The following is a 16901-nucleotide window of genomic DNA, read 5'->3' as shown; positions in this document are numbered from 1 at the left end:
ACAAACTACAGAATGATACATCTTTTGCTGTATGTAGCAACAATTTTATCAAAAACATCTTCATTGGATAAATTAAGAAGTTTCATTTAGGATCTTTCTTTATAATATTTTTATAACCTAAATTTTTTCAAAGAATTAAAAATCTCTCTCTCTCTCTCTCTCTCTCTCTATATATATATATATCATTGTCTATAAACGTGTTTCTATAGCACATAAAAATGCAACAAATGTTGACAAAAGTGCAGTATAATTAGATAACACAAAATAAAAAACATGTATTTGTAAAAAAAAAGTTACAAAACTACTAGATGACATTTATGTGTCTATATTTTAGCATTACTGTATGTCATTAAATAATATAATGTTAATATTATTAAACTATTTTAAACTATATCATGTTTTTCAACAAAATTATACATAGGCCTAATTGCCGTTAAATATAATATATTTAAATATTTAGATTGAATATAATATAACGTTTTACTGAAGGCTATATAATAATTAATGCTTCTTTATTTATATAATTATTAATATATTTTTATATTTTTGGATTACTGGATTATTTTATATAATTATGTTATGATTAAACACAAAATCGACTTGTTACAATGGCCTGTATAGTCCCTTTGCAAGTAAGAATGGAAAGCCATACATAGGGAGTGACTTTTTCTTCGAGCTAATTGGTTAGATTGTTACAAGCTCTGTAGTTGCTATGGTGATTATGGTGGCTTCATTGCGCCTGTTTGCAAATTAGCTAGCAAGTTAGGTAGCTTTGGTCAAATCTTGTTGCAAATGCAAACAAAATAAATTTACCTTCAGTTTAAAACTGGCTGTACTTCCAATTTAATTTGTAGCGAAAGCGAATATCACGTGTATACAGGATGCTTTCTGGCTATCAAAAATAAAGCTGATGACTATACCACCTGCTGTCCACAACCGGAAGGGTTTCGGCGCGCTATTTCTCCAGAACAAACATACTATGTGAGTTGACAAGTTAATGTGGTTGCAAATATTTATCTTTAAATAATATGCACTGCTTTCTTTTGATGTCAATGACTGTGTGTCAGCTAATAATAAACACAGAGTGGAAAAGATGAAACGATATTGTGTCTTTAGGTGCAAGTCCAAAATGTGTTACTTTCCCTAAACAATTAATTTTCCCGATTTACAATAAACAATGAAACTCATATAAATCTACTACGTAATATTCAGATCGTACAGTGAGTAGTTGAACAAAGGTCTAAAGAGAACCCTACAAGTGGAAATTAATCAGTTTAATAAATATGGTATGGATAATTCCCAAATACACTAAGAAATCAAAACATTTGACTTTTATTTATTTATATTTTTTTATTTATTCGATCTACAGATTCAGAGAGGTCGGTTAAGGAAGTTAGTGAGAATTTCTTACCTATTGTATTATACCTATAGCAACTATCAACCTAGAATAAGAGTAAACATTTATAATTAGTTTGATCATGTTTATTGGGACATCACAAAAGTACAAACACAGTAGAAAAGCAGTGTACACACCATACAAAACAATACACTATTGTTACAGTATACTACATAATATAGATGGAATGGATAGTGAATATACTGATAGATTGAGATCTCGGAAGTGCTGGAGTGGTAATGGTATGTAGATATAGATAGATTATACACTTCAGGAGTGTTTATTAAAATAAAAACATTGTGACAACTTGAATAACTAAAGTTCAAACATGTGAATTGTCAAATCTGTATTTTATTTATTTATTCTGTGTTCAAGAGTGTGATTTTATTTTTTAAATTGCTTTTTTTAAGAAATGTCTTTTGTATTTGTCTCTGGGTTCAACTGAGTTTTAAGGTTCACTGAGTATCAGAACGGTTGGTCCATCACATTACATTATATTCTGTTACAGACAAGAGCAGCTCATTACCAGTCATGACCAGGAGGTGGCGATATTGACTGAGAAATTTTGGCGCTTACAGACTAATTCCACCAGTCTGCAACTTTTGTTTAGTTACAGTAAGTTCTCATCATGTATATATCATCCCAACTAAATTGTTTTGCTTTTCATTCTGTCACTTTTTGATTAAAATAATTTTGTTTCATGTTCAAGTTAGAAAACCAGCTGAAAGTTTATCCTGTTTACACCAGAGAAAGATAAATGAGCTGGAGTCAGAGAAACAACAAGGTAATGAGATGAGTGTTCCAACTCCTTTTTGTGTTTACACCAAAACTGGAGAACTTGGATGCTGTTATGATGGATGTTTCACATTAGCACTGTCTGACTGATGCAGCTGGTATGCTTGATAGCCTTCATATGCTCAATGTGGCTGTACTCTACAATGAGAGAAGGGTTTGTTGGAACGTAATTGAGTTGGCTGCTGGTTCAGGTCAGTGGAGGAGGATTTGGCTCAATCCCAGTCTCAGGCCAAGAAGGCCGTGAGAGGAAGGGACCTCTCAGCCCAATTACATACACAACTCTGCCAACTTACAGTAGTAAACAGCAGTGTAGGCTACTTAAGACAAGTTTGTTATGTTTGCTTTTTCTTTTCATTTTTTTCAGGAAAAAAAGGATATTAATAACAACTGTTAGAGACATGTCAACAGGAGGTTGCTATTTTAATACTGTCTCTGTGACACTCAAAACATTGATCGGTTTGTTTGTGCATCTAGACTAGCCCAAACACATAGCAACATTAGTTCAACCAATGGCGTGAGATTTGGACAGGCTTATCTATTTGACTGATCAATGACAGGCAGAGGATGGGTCAGTCTTTACTTTCGCATTTCCACTTGGGGACACTGTTTGGCCAAAAAAAACATTTCAGCATTAAGAAATGTTATCAACAGTAAAAGGTGGAAGTCAGTGGTCATGATCAGAGGTATTTATCCTTATACTGATATACATTGGCGGCATCACACCAAAGCAGAAGTTTTCATTACAGATGCCATAGTAGAATCTCCTGTGTGTACACTACCGTCCAAAAGTTGTAAGGCCACATTGAAATGATCGAAAGTGACAGTAGGACATTTATAATGTTACAAAATATTTCTATTTTAAATAAGTGATGTTCATTTGAATTTTCTAGTCTTTATAGAATTCTGAAAAAAAAGTTTAAACAGCACAGCCATTTTCAACACTGATAATAATGAGTTTCTTGTAAAAATAATAGTAATATTATCTTAGTACTAAGAAATAAATAATGTTTCTTGAGCAGAAATCAGCATAACAGAATGATTTCTCAAGGATCATGTGACCCTGAAGACTCAAGTAGTGGCTGCTGAAAATTCAGCTTTGCCATCACCGAAATAAATTACGTTTTAAAATGCAGGGCTCGCAAAATCGCTTGCCCGACGTCCCGGGGCTATTGTGTTTTCCAGTCGGGCTACCAAAATGTATCACCACTCTGCCCGACCGGCTATCTTAAATGCAGATCTCCCGCTGGTCCTTAAAAACGTCTCAGGTTACTTATGTAACCATGGTTCCCTGAGTAGGGAACGAGACACTGCGTCCTCTTGGGGTCGCTATGGGGAACGCCTCGTCGTGACCCGTGTCTGAAGCATACATTGAAAAAACACCAACTCGTTGGCCGGCGACCGCGATCCATAACCTCTAAGAGCTCATCATACGCAGGGCAGGAGGATTGAGAAGGCTCAGCCTCAGCCTCTTCGCCCTCCTCATCCATTTCCTGCTCTTCCTGGGCTGAACCCAGCAGAGCACTGGCCCCTGGATCAGATGATAAAGAGAGAATCATAAATTCTTAAAGAGAGAACATCATCCTCCAGCGGCTGTCTCACCTGTGATCCCCACGAGCTCACTCTCCTCCATGCCAGGCAGCGGCAGGTCCTGAACCACGGGAAGCAGATGGCTGCCCCTCTTTACTCTATTTTGTTATGTGTATTTCAGTGGGAGAGAAGTCATCTGCAGGCATTGTTGAAGCAACATGAAGTGCAGCAGGTCCATGTCCAGCTGGAAGAGGTTCAAGGTCTGCTGAAGGTCATGACGACAGAGGCAGATGATCAGATGATGAGCGCAGAACTGGAAAATGTCCTGCATATTGTCCCAAATCACAGCTGCACTGTGGACACGCAACAGTATTTGACTAACCAGATCGAGCCGCTCAGAGGGGAGAATCAGCAACTGAAGGTGGGGAAATTTAGGGAAGAATCTTTGAGTAGAACTTAGACTGTGACAGCTAATTCACAATATAGGATACCTTAGCTATTAGGTAGTTTCTGTTCAAATTTTAAACCGATTATAGATTAAATAACCGCTTGCATGGGCATTGTTGATGCTGAATGGCTGGAACAGGAAGAGCTATGAAGATATATTCCACAAATATGTCCTTTGATCCAAGCTGAGTGTTTTATATTGCACTTCTTCTCATAAGTGTTTCTTGCATGTCATCCGTACTCTATACTGGTTGGTTTAACAGGCTGCATTGAGACAGGCAGAGCTCAGACTCAGCATAATGGAAGGAGAGAAGGCCTGTCAGCACGCTGTGCTCTCAGAAAAGATCTGCAATGTTGATCAGCTTAGTTTAGAGAAACAGCAGATGACCGCTGAGCTGGGAGTGCGGCGTATGCAGCTTACCCAGCTGAAAGGTACAAACACAGATTCATCGAAATCCCAAACCGCAGACCTGATATAAACTGACTTTAAAGTGTGTGTTGAACAAGTACAGTGTCCCTAAAAACTTGAACATGTAATTCTTGTGGTTACACTTTATTTTATAGTGTCCTTGTTACAGTGTAATTATACATTTAAGTACTGAACATCTAAGTACTTATACATCTAAGTACTTAATTAGCTACATGCACTTACTATATGGTTAGGATTAAGGTTTGGCTTAGGGAAACTTGCATGTAATTATGTATAATTAATTGTTATTATAATAGTATGTAACATGTAACAAGGACTCCTTAAAATAAAGTGTTACCATTCTTGCTTTTATTGGATTGTTATTGTATACATTATTTGGCAGAAACAAAAACTCAAAGCAAATGTCATCTGGGTCAGTGATATATAACATCCCTAATATCCAAAGTTAAAAATATGTATATTTTAAGAAAAGACTCAATTGAAAAAATTAATAAAATAAAAAGTAATAACATATTCCTTTTACCTTGAATACATGTGAGTGAATAAAAACTTATTTTACAGGTTTTTGCAGTAACATTTTTCAAGGTATTTTTTTAAACAGGTGTCATGAATTATCAATTCATAAAAGTTTTGTGTGAGTGGCTCCACTTTTACAACCTGAACTAACCTTGTCTTAAGCTTAAATCATCTGATATTTTTATTTAGAATAAATCATATTCTTTTGAACCTTCTATTTATCATCAATCAGTCAATCTTATTTTCCACAAATAATTTCAACATCCATAATAAGAAACTGACTTGATCAACAAATCAACAACATATTAGAATGATTTCTGAAGGATCATGTGATACTGAAGACTGGAGTAATGGCTGCTGAAAATTCAGCTTTGCCGTCACAGAAATGAATTATATTTTAAAATATATTGAAGTAGTAAACAGTTATTTTAAAATGTAATAATGTTTTACATATGTTTTACTGTATTTTAAATAGAAAAAAATGATGCAACCTTAGTGATCAAAAGAGACTTCTCTTAAATACAAAATAAAATACAAAATCTTACTGACCCCAAACCCTTTTGAACAATAGTGAATATTTTCTAAGAATTAATAACAAAAAATGATCTCAAACTGCTTAATAATGTTTTCTTTTCAGTAATTTCATTCTTTTAATGAGGCTTTTTTTCTGTCAGTATCACCCTGCCATTTTTTTTTTACTTTGTCCCCCAAAAACTCATCAGAGGGACAGAAAGCTTTGAAAGAGCTTCTCGGCAGTAAGACCTGTGAGCTGGAACGAGAGAACCTGAAACTCAAGACCCAGCTGAGGACTGTACGGGCTGAGCTGGACCAGGCCAACAGTTCCTTGAGAGCACTGGAGGGAGCTGACGGGCATGGTACTGTACAAACACACACACACAGAAATGCCTCGTTTTAAATGAAAAATTATCAACGCTTTTAGCTGAGCACTCAGATTCGCCCTCAGTAACCTCACAGGACTGGCCCCTGAGATCAAAGCTTTGAGAAAAAATTTCAGGAAAGTCCTAATTACGCTCAAATACAAATATAGACATCCGTACCCATTCATAGCACTGCTGATATTTAAAATGAGGATGTTTTTACACCGTCTACAGTGTTACCTCAGGAAAAAGCAGAACTAGACCAAGTGTATATAAAATAAAGGGCGGAAGACCACACCCTACGTGACTGGATTCATTCACATTCTTTACAGAGAGCCAGTGTGTGGCCATCGTTTTGTTGTTCTGCGTTCTGGATAATGGCAGGAAGACAGCATACTGAGATTATAGATCTTGTCCATGCCCTCCTGCTGTTATTCCACTATGCACTTTTCCATCACTTAATCTGTATAAAGTATAGCATTTGAACATTTATACAATGTTCTCAGCTGTTTGTCATTAGTGTATTGAGACATTGTTAAAGAACACTTGTTCTCGCTGTGTGCTGTGTTTGTGGGCCGTTACATAATGTAGCTATGATTTCTTAGGTCCGACCTCTGTGACCCTCCATTGTTTCATTTTGTCCTATTCAATTGTGAGACGGACTGAATGGGAAAATGGTCTCATATGACGTACGTTTCAGTTCATTGGTTCACTGGACAAAGTGTTTTTTGATTAACAGTATAGTTCAAGTTATTCTCTTGTAAACATGTGATGCAGCTAACATAACAACCTGAGTTCATTCAGTTTGAATGTCAAGCATTTCACAGATAGGGCGACACCTCACTGAACATAATATTCCTGTTGCTGACAGGACAGTGAATAATTATTTTTCAGAGAGTTTTATTCATGGTATTTACCACGGTTGAACTGATTGGAGAGTGTTTTATATGTATTTCAGGTCTTAAGATTGCTCTGGGAATGCAGAAACAGATCACTGCTAAAAGGGAGCAGACTGATTTCCTGCAAAGCCAAATTCAGCTGCTGGAGGAGAACATAGAGAAGCTCAAGATGGTGGGGTGCATCACTAACAACAGCTTTCCGTTTCTCACAATACCACCTTTTTACTAATTAGTGTGTGTGTGTGTGTGTGTGTGTGTGTGTGTGTGATCAGTGGTGGATGAAATACACAAGTCAAGCACTTGAGATACCCTAATAAAATATAACTCCAGTAAAAGTAGTAAATTTACAGTAAAAGTACAGCGGTACTTGATTTTTAATGTACTTAGATATTAAAAGAAAAAGGTACTGATCAATGAACCATGTTAATTATTCATTCTAGCCAGCTTTTTCTTGTTACCATAAATTGTATACACTATTATAATGTGAAACTTATAAAATATACTGTAAATTACTGATAATTCAAATGTGCAAACAAATCTGACATCACGCTTGTGTCTCAGAGGAGGTGGCAAGGAATGGTATGTTTTTATGAAATGTTAATTTCCATTAATTTATGAAATATTATGCTTTTGGAATGTAGTGAAGTAAGTATAAATGTTTCTCAAAATAAAAATTATCTGATCAAGTACTTGTACTTGAAAAAAGTACAGTAATGAAAAATACGTCTTTACTGTGCAACACTGTATTCAGTGTTAAAAAAGGTGCACTGTAAAAAAAAAAAATCTGTAGTTTGTACAAAATAATTTTGGCAGCTGCGGTTGCCAGAATAATTTTGTAAAAAATACAGAAAAACTGTAAACATATTTACGGTCAAAAACTACTAAATTATACATTGATTTGTTATTTTTACTTCTAAAAACTGTAAAATTAACAGCATTTTACTGTAAAATTACATGAAATGTCTGGTTAGATATTTTACAGTTTTTCCCTGTGTATAGTACGGGAACTTACTGTTAACCTATTAATATTTTTTTTCCGTAGCGTTTTTACAGAATTTTACAGTTAAAATTACACTTATTTTTTACAGTGGTGTCCAGGCCCAGACTGTTCAAGCTGCTATTAAAATTTGGAGATTTAATTACAGACAGTTTGGAAACACGTCTGATATGATAATGTTCAGATCAAAAAAAAAAAAAAAACTTTTCTATTTATATATGTTCCCAATAATTAACAATAGCTCAAAAAAACTGGAGAAAGATATTTTCTCAGATGTTTCAAAGCACTGTAAAATGAGTTTTGGAGTTTCAGCCTATTGGTGTCTGCATTCTAAAAATGGCACATTTAAATTTTTTTTTTTATTGTACAGGAGACTAAAAGTGTCCTTAAGCTTGAGACCAAGGGAAATCATTTTATTGACCGTCAAGCACTTTTATATTTTCACAAAGCACTGTCAGGGATTCCCCTCTGCCATCACCAAAATGCATGAAATATTTATTGGTGAGGATTATCGGAAAGACAGTGGGGAAACATGGTCTGAATGTAGGTGTATCTTGATCTGATATACTTGTTAGAAATGATTTGATTTTGAAATCATCTCTGAGAGACAGTTTCCAGGCCAATCACTGTTTTAATTGCTATATTGTACAGTGGTAATCATAAGTTTATATGCAAGTAGCAGAATCTGCAAAAAGTTAATAATTTAAAAAAAATAATGAATCATGAAAATCACATTTGTTTTTATATGTAATACTGACTTGAATAAGCAATTTCACACAACAGATGTTCACATATAGTCCCTAAGATTAAATAATAACTGAATTGGCCACAACAGTTTTTTGTTTTGTGATAGGAAAAACAAATGATTCATAAACAACAAAGTTAAACAGCCTGCTGTTTTTCAGAAAAATACTTCAGGTCCTGCACATTCTTTGGTGTTCCAGCATCTTCTGCGTCTTTGAACTATTTCCAACAGTGACTATGGTTTTGAGATCCATGTTCTCCGAAGCGCAGATGGCGTGACTGCAGTATCTTTTCAAACTGAGGACAACTGAGGAACTTATACATAACCGTTGCAAAAGTTGCAAACATTCACTGAAGTTCAAGAAGGAAACATGATGCATTTAGAGCCTTAAACAGGATTAGCATTGTATATTGTTCTCACTCCCATTTTTTTTTTATTATTAACATTTTGCAGATTATGTGTATATGTAAATTTATTACTGCAACTATGTGTTGATTTGCAGGATTAAATAGATAACATATTACAGTGTTCTTGCATTAATGAGTTTCGCTATTCATTGAGAGTTAGTTATTATAAATGAAAAGAACCGCAGAACATTTCAGAGTAACTGTTAAAACTGATGTGTTTTCCAGACATAAGCTTTAACAGTGCAAGAACAAATATCAACCTACCTAAACATGCCCAGATTTCTTTGGCATAGTCCAATCAGCTACTTTCTTCTGTTTCTGTTTGCATATTTTTTTGCAAATAAGTGTGTTTGTGTCTCTAAGGAGAAGCACCGTCAGGCATTACTGGTTATGACGCAGACACAAGAGCTGTTGTCAGAGAGGGAGAGCAGGAGAAGATTGGAGTCTGAAGTGGAGGCTCTGTGCTCACAAGAGCGAGAGCTCAAAGACAAAGCTGAGAAACTGGAAGCAGCTTTATTCAAGGTGCCTGACGGGCTTCTTGCTAAACAGCCGATTATTTCAATGCAACAGTACTGAACAGATGATGGAACAGATGTTCTATATGACCGACATTGTAAACCATAACATTATAATATATAATGTACAGACGTCTGACAGTTTTGCTGAATGCCAAGAATTTATTCAGAAGCAGGAGCTAATGAGACTGAAACTGCAGCATGCATTAGATATAAAGGTAAAAATGTACACAAATTTACTGTAGTAGTAATTATTTTATATCATCTTCTGGTCAAACTTTATTATTATTTTGCTGTTATGCTATCTCCCCATGTGTATGCTTTTGGTAAGGAATTGCAAAGCCAGAACTTGCGTAACATCTCCAGATCTCCAGTCAGCATACATACTCATCTTCCCCTCGCTCAGCATAACGTTAATGGCCTAATGGAGGTATGAAAAAAAGCCCTTCTAACCACCCACACACTTAAATATCTGAACTGACAGGATGTGCTGGAACGGATTTCCCTCTGGAATCTTTCCAGATGAGAGTCTCTGACCCCCTTGTGGAGCTGAAGAGTTTTGTAAGAGAGCTGCGTGGTGGGATTGCAGAAGAGCAAGGACCACACACTACCTTGAGCTTCAGGAGGAGACCTGAGGAAGACCACAAATCTAGACAGTGAGAGTCTCATTCACAAAAAGACTTTATAGAGGAAAGCACCTCAGGGAAGGCTACATCAAGGAATGTATAAACAGTCTAAACTAAAGTGTTATTTACCATTTTCTTTTTGCAGACCGACAGAAACTAGAGGTGCCAAAAGTACCACAAGGTCAATTGGGAGAATAACCAGTTACAGGTAAGAGGAAAAAGTGCACTTGCAAGTTGACTACAAGTACCGGTAGTTTCATGACATCTAACCACATGCAGAGATGCTTGATGCTCAAGAAGCTGCATTGCCTCAATGAAGCCATGTTGTAACATTTAAGTGCTTCTCGGCAGTGATTTATGCTTGTTCTCCACTCTCTTGAGTCGAGAGTAGAGACACATTTAATGCATGTGTGCTTTGATGCAATGAGCCAGGGACCTTCAGAACTGCTGAACCTAATAAGCATGATAACAACAGCCCTTTATCAGATGACAGTGAGTCTGTGCTGCTACACTGATCGGTGATGAAAAAAATGATTATCTCGTCCCTTCTAATTTGGAAAAATGCATAAATACAAAAGAATGTCTCTCGTTCAACAGATAATGCAGTAAACCTTGTGACAGGACGCAGGTCTCCTGTGCACCTTCTCCTCACTTCTGATCTTCCCGCGGACAGAAACTGTTGGCTGAAGATGGAGCGCCCTGTCAACGCTAATCAGATATGTGAGCTTCACTTCACATCAAACACAATTAGAGCCGTTTTATGAAATTCAAACAGATAAATGGTGCCTGCAGGATGATTTATTTAACAATGTCAATAAGCCAATGATTTCATTTGTTTATTGTATGTTGTAAATCACAGTGAGTGATTAATTGGTGATAAAGCTGGAGTTTTATTGGTCTTTTATCAGCTGCCAACAATCAAGATGAGCTCACAGGACAGGCATCTCAGAAAATCAAGCTGGACAGGCCGTAGAAGCTATCTTCATCTGAAGGATGATGGTCAGAATGACAGAATTTTAGTCTCAATAGGCGTGACTGAGGCTGGCCTTACTGATTTGAATTCTGAGCAGTTGAAAATGGAGTCGTCAAAGCAGACATATAGTGACGCTCTCACTGTTTGCTTTCTTCATTTCAAATAAAGTGGATTAGATATAATATTTGTCAGCTAAACAGACATTTGAATTTTAAATGTAGAAACTAAAAACATTTTTATGCGCTGCTTAATACAGCCCCTGTATGTACCAAAAAAAAAAGTTCATAACATGCTGATAATATTAAAATACCAATAAAGTGAGGCCATACTTAGTGACACAGTGACATTTCTAACCAGCATGCATCGCTTTAAGTCAGAAGCCTGTCTAACTCACCTGCTAACAATTGAACCTTTGCTAGGCCCCGTTTTTTAAAATCTTTTTTAAAGGCCCACTAAAATACCTTGAAATGTGCAGCGTTAATCCGTTTTTTTGTGTTGACGTAATTTCCACTGAAACAGGAAGACAGGGCGGGACATATCAGACACAAAAATTGATTAATTTCAGACCATGTTAGAATAATATGCAGTCAATATTTAGTATTTTACAAGCACATTTTCCTGCTGATGCTGTTCACAGACAAGCTTGTCCGAGTTAGCAGCCGTAGCTAAGGAAAGCGGAGCTTAGCAACAGGAAGGTCTGTAGATGTTAAGAGTGGTATATATTATAAAAGAGGACTTCTAAAACAAAATATTTAGTTTTTAATGAAGAATGAAATTTTTGAAATGAAATTTCTCTTCCTTAAAGCACTAGAGGACAATGTAGAACTCCGACAAGTGCAGCTCATTAGCATGGCAGAATGTATGAGAGCAGACTTCAGGCTGTTTACCTAAAAATCCTTAGAAAGCCCTTGTAATTCCCACCTGGATGCTGAGAACACTGTGTTTGTTTTTCACTGAACATTTTATGAATGAATGAAGAAAACTAGAGGAAGAGAGAACCATGCCAAATACGCCCTAGTTTTATTTTTTTGATCGTAAAATAACATAATACAAAAATCTGGCTTGGGGGTAAAATGTTACTTTAATCTAAAAAAACTGTAGTCTGGGGAACTGCACTCAGCAGCTGATCCATGAATGTGTGAAGTGATGTTCAATAAAACAACATAAGGGAATATTATTTAAAGAGTTTAATGGACAGCTCTCCCTTTAGACAATGATGAAGTGGAGCCTGCGGTGTTTGAGCCTCTGATCCTGTTCTTCTGTTCATCCTCAGAGAAGATAGTGCTGAGAAACTACACATGGGACACGAATAAAATAATGATTTCTTATTATACAATGAATAATAATATGTTTAATTACAAGGAACATAATTCAAATTTAATCTCATAAAATATCCAGCTATTAATTCAGTTGAATGTGAACAGCATTACCCATGGCATTCTCACTCCCTTGTTGATAATGAACTCTCTGAACGCCTGAATGCCGTGAATCTGCTTCAGCTCTTCATCCTAGATGACAGTAAAATATGAATGGAACTCACTGGTTTGTCTCATCATCAGCTGTCACATTATTTGCTCCTTTTATAACTAAAAGATGCTCTAAAAGTCACCTTCTCACTCAGCTGTTCCTCAAAGTCCAGGCTTCCTGTGATATCTGCTGGGGCTCTTAGAGGATCATTGGCAGCCTGGGGTCTATTGGGTTTATTGGCCTGCCATACAAACATAAACAAGACTTGCTGATCCACAATTTTGGGCAAACAACACAAAATTGAAACATTAAGGACCAAAACATTGTCCCCAACCTGATTTAACCCTTTAGCGTCTTTATGATGTCCCTCTACAGAGCTGGAGAGTTTTGCTGGAGTTTGATTAGGATGAGTCTTGTTAATAGGCAAGGTCAAGGAGGGTTTCTTTTCATAGTCACTCTTAAACAGATCCAAGATGGTTGACTCTGTCAGATCACTGGTCTCTCCACCCTGAGATAACGGGTTAAATAACTCTTTAGGCTTCATATCTGATCCGTGCACTTTAATGTGTACATGAAGAAATATTACCAGTGAGGTAATCCATTCACAGAAGAGTTTGGTAATCATCTGCTTGTCATCTTCTTGCGATACGGAGTGCAGGTGTTTAACACTCGCCGTCTGATCTTCAACACCCAAAGTTTCTTTGAGTTTCTGCCATTTATAAGGATTTCTTGGTCTGGCCTCTTTACATTTCTCCTTTTGTGGTCTAGGGAAATGTAAGAAGAGTATCAGGAATGGTATTACAGTATATACAACATGTACTTGTGTAATGTCTGGTCACCCACCAAAAGAAATTTGACATTAAAATAGGAATACTTCTTTTAACTTAAAAGTGTGGCCCGTCTCATCATTTTGGAATGGGATCAGAACCAAAACCAGAAACATGTGCTCAAAAGAAGAAGAAAGGAAAATCACTTGATGGTGATGGACGGTTTTATAGTCTCCGGAGTTGAGATTTCACATTGTGCACTGCTTTCTTCTAGATGCTCCATTGGAGAGGTTATGGACAATTCTGCCTTCATGCACATATCAGGATCCAGGACTGACAACACCTGATCAAATAGCTATTGAAAATGTTGAATACATTTGGATGCATTTTCTATACTGTACATTGCAATTGATATTCCATGGACTATACTTTGTCTCCTCTCGTATTTAAAGCTGCTGCTGTTAGAGGCTTCTGCAGCACTAGCAGCACCAATGGAATCGCAAAACGATGACTGTTTCTAAACAGGTTTCCCAAACACTCCCCAGCTTCCAGTGGACTCTCTTCACATTTTCATGGTTGCTCAAAATAAACATAAAAAAGGGGCAGGAGAAAGCCACTGTTTAATTTCCATGACTTTCCAAGAGAGGAAAAAATATATAGAAATTAATTACACCGGTCAGAAGAGAGAAAGTTGTCAAATTTACTGTCACTACCTAAGCAACTGTATTAGAAACCCCATTGCAACACTTAGTTTTTGTGGTTTAATATGAGGGTAAAATAACACAAATAATAAATGTTCACAATTTTTTAAATATTCAAAAAGATTATATATTCTGATTGATCTCTGATTGGCTAAATATGTGCAGCCCATGTTCTGATTCATTTATCTGTTTTGGCTGTCAGAAATTAGTTTCTCAAAATGTGGCCCGCTTCAGTGATATTTCTCAGCTAATAGGATTTTATAAGTGGTATTTTAAAAAATGATTAACAGCAACTTTAAAATGAGTTGAAGTGTATTTATTTACATGCAGAAAATAATTAAATCATAATGATTACAATTAAACGTGGTTACCTCTGGTGTCATACCGCTCTCCAGATGAGGATAGAGGGCCAGGGGGTGTTGTTTGAGTTTGTACTCAACAGCGTCAATGAACTCACGCTGAGCTTGACTCTGGGGATTCTGCTTTGAGTAACACACTTGATTTTTACTCAGTCTCTTCTGTGGGAACTTCACTGAACAAGCGTGATTTGGCATCCCAAAGACTGCAGGGGAGGGTCCACTCTTACACTGGGTGAAGAGCTCTTTATGGACTGTTGGGTAACCATCTCTAAAATCATCCAGGCCCGGGGACAAAAAGTGCCATTTGCGACTATCTAATGACCCAGATAACTGTTGCTTTTGCCTTAGATCCCTGAGATATTTTGTTTTTAGCCGTTCCTTAAACCTGAAGACAAAGACAAGAGTTTTTGTTGTCATTCCTTTTGTGCAGTAACAGATGAACAGATGAACTCTGTCACTTAAAGAAATTGTTCACCCAAATTGCATCACTTGCTCACTAATGGATCCTCTGGAGTGAATGGGTGCCATCAGAATGAGAGTCCAGACAGCTGATAAAAACATCACAATAATCCACAAGTAATCCACACTCCAGTGCATGTTTGTAATAAACAAATCAATCAAGACTTTTTAACTTCCATAATACAATTCCATAAAACTATATAACGTCCATAATAATGCTTCCTCCAGTGAAGTTTTTCCATCCGCTGTTGTCCTCTCACATCGAAATCCACCAACATATTTGTAAAGAATTGTTTTGGACTGTTTTCGCTTGTAAATGGTGCTTAATATTTGCATATTTCTCTCCTGGTTCAGACCAGACAACTTTTTCACGGGAGAAAGCAATACAAGCGCAGCTTTTCACTTCACAAGATGTTAACTGATAGACTGGAGATGTGTGGATTACTTGTGGATTATGTTTTTATCAGCCTCTCATTCTGATGGCACCCATTCACTGCAGAGGATCCATTGTGGAGCAAGTGATGTAATCCTAAATGGCCTGAGGATCTTGCACTGGCAAGAAAATGTACAAACAGGACTGAACCTAACAGGATGTAAAAAAAAACATTGCCCAGGAGAAACTTGAAAATTAGCTATAACGTTTAATATTTAAAACGTTTTGAACAGCCTAAGGGAAACAGGAAGAAAACCTGGAATAGTCTTATTAAATCCCTAGTTTTCCATGTTAAACGTTGGTACAATTTAATTTAAAAAGTAAGTAACACATTAGTTATAGCCTAACTTATAACTGATTTTGGAATTAATGAAAAAATAAATAAATTGCGGTCGCAAAATGTGCAACTTACCAGGGGAACTTAATGTTTTCCACCTGTCCATTTTTGAAAGACATTTCGCTCGTATAATGTTTCTGTATTATATTTAAAACGATTCGTTTTCTCTGTGTTTATCAACACAACGCTATTAAACTGTCACGGTAAAATCTGGACACTAGTGAGGTGCGTTGGTTCTGTTGCTATGGCAGCACAACGCTCTGGTACTTGTAGTTCTTTTAGTGCCTCCGCTGAAGATGAAGGGAGCGTTTAAACCACACGAGGGAGCTTTGTGATAATATTATAGTACAGCAGCTGATAGAAGCACTATTTGACCGAACGCTTGTTATAGAATACACTTTTGAATAGCTGAATATGTATCTAAAAACACTACTGGGGTTTTCACTGAAATTGTTTTTCACTTTTACTTCACATGCATTTTTGAATGCTCAACCTATGAGTGCACTGAAAAGTTGACATAAATGTATCGATTTGTTTATTATCATTAATATTAGCAGTCTTGTGCAATATCCCAGAAACAATGCCCCTTTTTGTATTAAGTGCAAAGAACAGGAAGAGACAGCAGTGGAACTTGTGGGTAAAGAGATATTTTTGCCTTTGAAATTTGTGGAAACAACAACAACAGTGAGATTCTGCTTAGGAACCTTCTATTGGCACCATTGAGTTTTGTTGTTCCAATCTCCCAAATATCAACAAACCAGTTAATAATCCATTAGCTCAGTCGATCTGGACAAAATAAGTTAACAATAATTTACAGTAAGTTCAAAGTAGGCACATGGTAACGGTCTGAGTTCACACTTAATAAGAGGGGACGGTTAATGACCGCTGGGAGGCACAGATGATGCCCTGTTCTTCAGGCAGTTCAATGCTGTTTATGGAACAGCTGTAGAAAAATACTGTCAGGCTATTCCAAACATTACAGTAATGTCCTCAGCATGAGGAGATCTAAACATTCCCTGGAGAACACCCTTTTAGAGTAATTAAAACTTTCTCATATAATCAGCTTTAGAAGTTTTTCTATATTAGATCCTTGGGAAAAGTACAGCGCGGCTGTTAGAAATCACCATTAAATTCTGGCAATGGGTCAGCTTATATTTTGAAATATGGAAATGAGTGCATTAAGTGTTCAGGGAGCGGAGAATCATCTCTAAGAAGGAATAACATGAA

The 16901-nt window shown here is 36.6% G+C and overlaps 2 protein-coding genes across 3 annotated transcripts; one reads left to right on the top strand and one right to left on the bottom strand.

Annotated features, from left to right (window-relative positions):
- Positions 1-732: 732 nt before the first annotated feature.
- Positions 733-12451, top strand: LOC107720221 (coiled-coil domain-containing protein 158-like). 2 transcript variants are annotated; one of them, XM_016527856.1, is made up of 16 exons: positions 733-981; positions 1905-2011; positions 2106-2180; positions 3900-4139; positions 4429-4597; positions 5834-5986; positions 6948-7060; positions 9401-9559; positions 9684-9770; positions 9884-9982; positions 10075-10208; positions 10324-10386; positions 10603-10670; positions 10776-10898; positions 11087-11177; positions 12362-12451. In XM_016527856.1, exons 3-15 carry the CDS (start codon positions 2154-2156, stop codon positions 11149-11151), a joined length of 1500 nt encoding a protein of 499 aa, XP_016383342.1. In that variant the 5' UTR covers positions 733-981; positions 1905-2011; positions 2106-2153; the 3' UTR covers positions 11152-11177; positions 12362-12451. The 2 variants fall into 2 exon arrangements, with proteins under 2 accessions (XP_016383342.1, XP_016383343.1); XM_016527857.1 differs by lacking the exons at positions 2106-2180; positions 12362-12451 and having other exon boundaries at positions 11087-11265.
- On the bottom strand, positions 12219-15793 carry fam47e (family with sequence similarity 47 member E). The gene is made up of 8 exons (XM_016527839.1): positions 15750-15793; positions 14458-14830; positions 13592-13740; positions 13205-13382; positions 12953-13126; positions 12761-12859; positions 12582-12659; positions 12219-12443 (listed from the first exon to the last, which is right to left on the bottom strand). Exons 1-8 carry the CDS (start codon positions 15791-15793, stop codon positions 12339-12341), a joined length of 1200 nt encoding a protein of 399 aa, XP_016383325.1. The 3' UTR covers positions 12219-12338.
- Positions 15794-16901: the final 1108 nt, after the last annotated feature.

Source organism: Sinocyclocheilus rhinocerous, unplaced genomic scaffold (genome assembly GCF_001515625.1).
Source record: "Sinocyclocheilus rhinocerous isolate Xijiao unplaced genomic scaffold, SAMN03320098_v1.1 scaffold62, whole genome shotgun sequence".
In the NCBI taxonomy this organism is placed as follows: domain Eukaryota; kingdom Metazoa; phylum Chordata; class Actinopteri; order Cypriniformes; family Cyprinidae; genus Sinocyclocheilus; species Sinocyclocheilus rhinocerous.
Note: the sequence above shows the minus strand (reverse complement) of the source record. Positions and strands in the feature narration are given on the sequence as shown.

Coding starts and splice junctions, on each gene's coding strand:
- fam47e (XM_016527839.1), bottom strand. CDS start 15,793: ATGTCTTTCAAAAATGGACAGGTGGAAAACATTAAGTTCCCCTG. Junction 13,383..13,591: donor AAACCGTCCATCACCATCAA/GTGATTTTCCTT, acceptor ACATTTCCCTAG/ACCACAAAAGGAGAAATGTA. Junction 12,660..12,760: donor AGGAACAGCTGAGTGAGAAG/GTGACTTTTAGA, acceptor ACTGTCATCTAG/GATGAAGAGCTGAAGCAGAT.
- LOC107720221 (XM_016527856.1), top strand. CDS start 2,154: ATGAGCTGGAGTCAGAGAAACAACAAG. Junction 2,181..3,899: donor GGAGTCAGAGAAACAACAAG/GTAATGAGATGA, acceptor TGTGTATTTCAG/TGGGAGAGAAGTCATCTGCA. Junction 9,983..10,074: donor ACGTTAATGGCCTAATGGAG/GTATGAAAAAAA, acceptor GAATCTTTCCAG/ATGAGAGTCTCTGACCCCCT.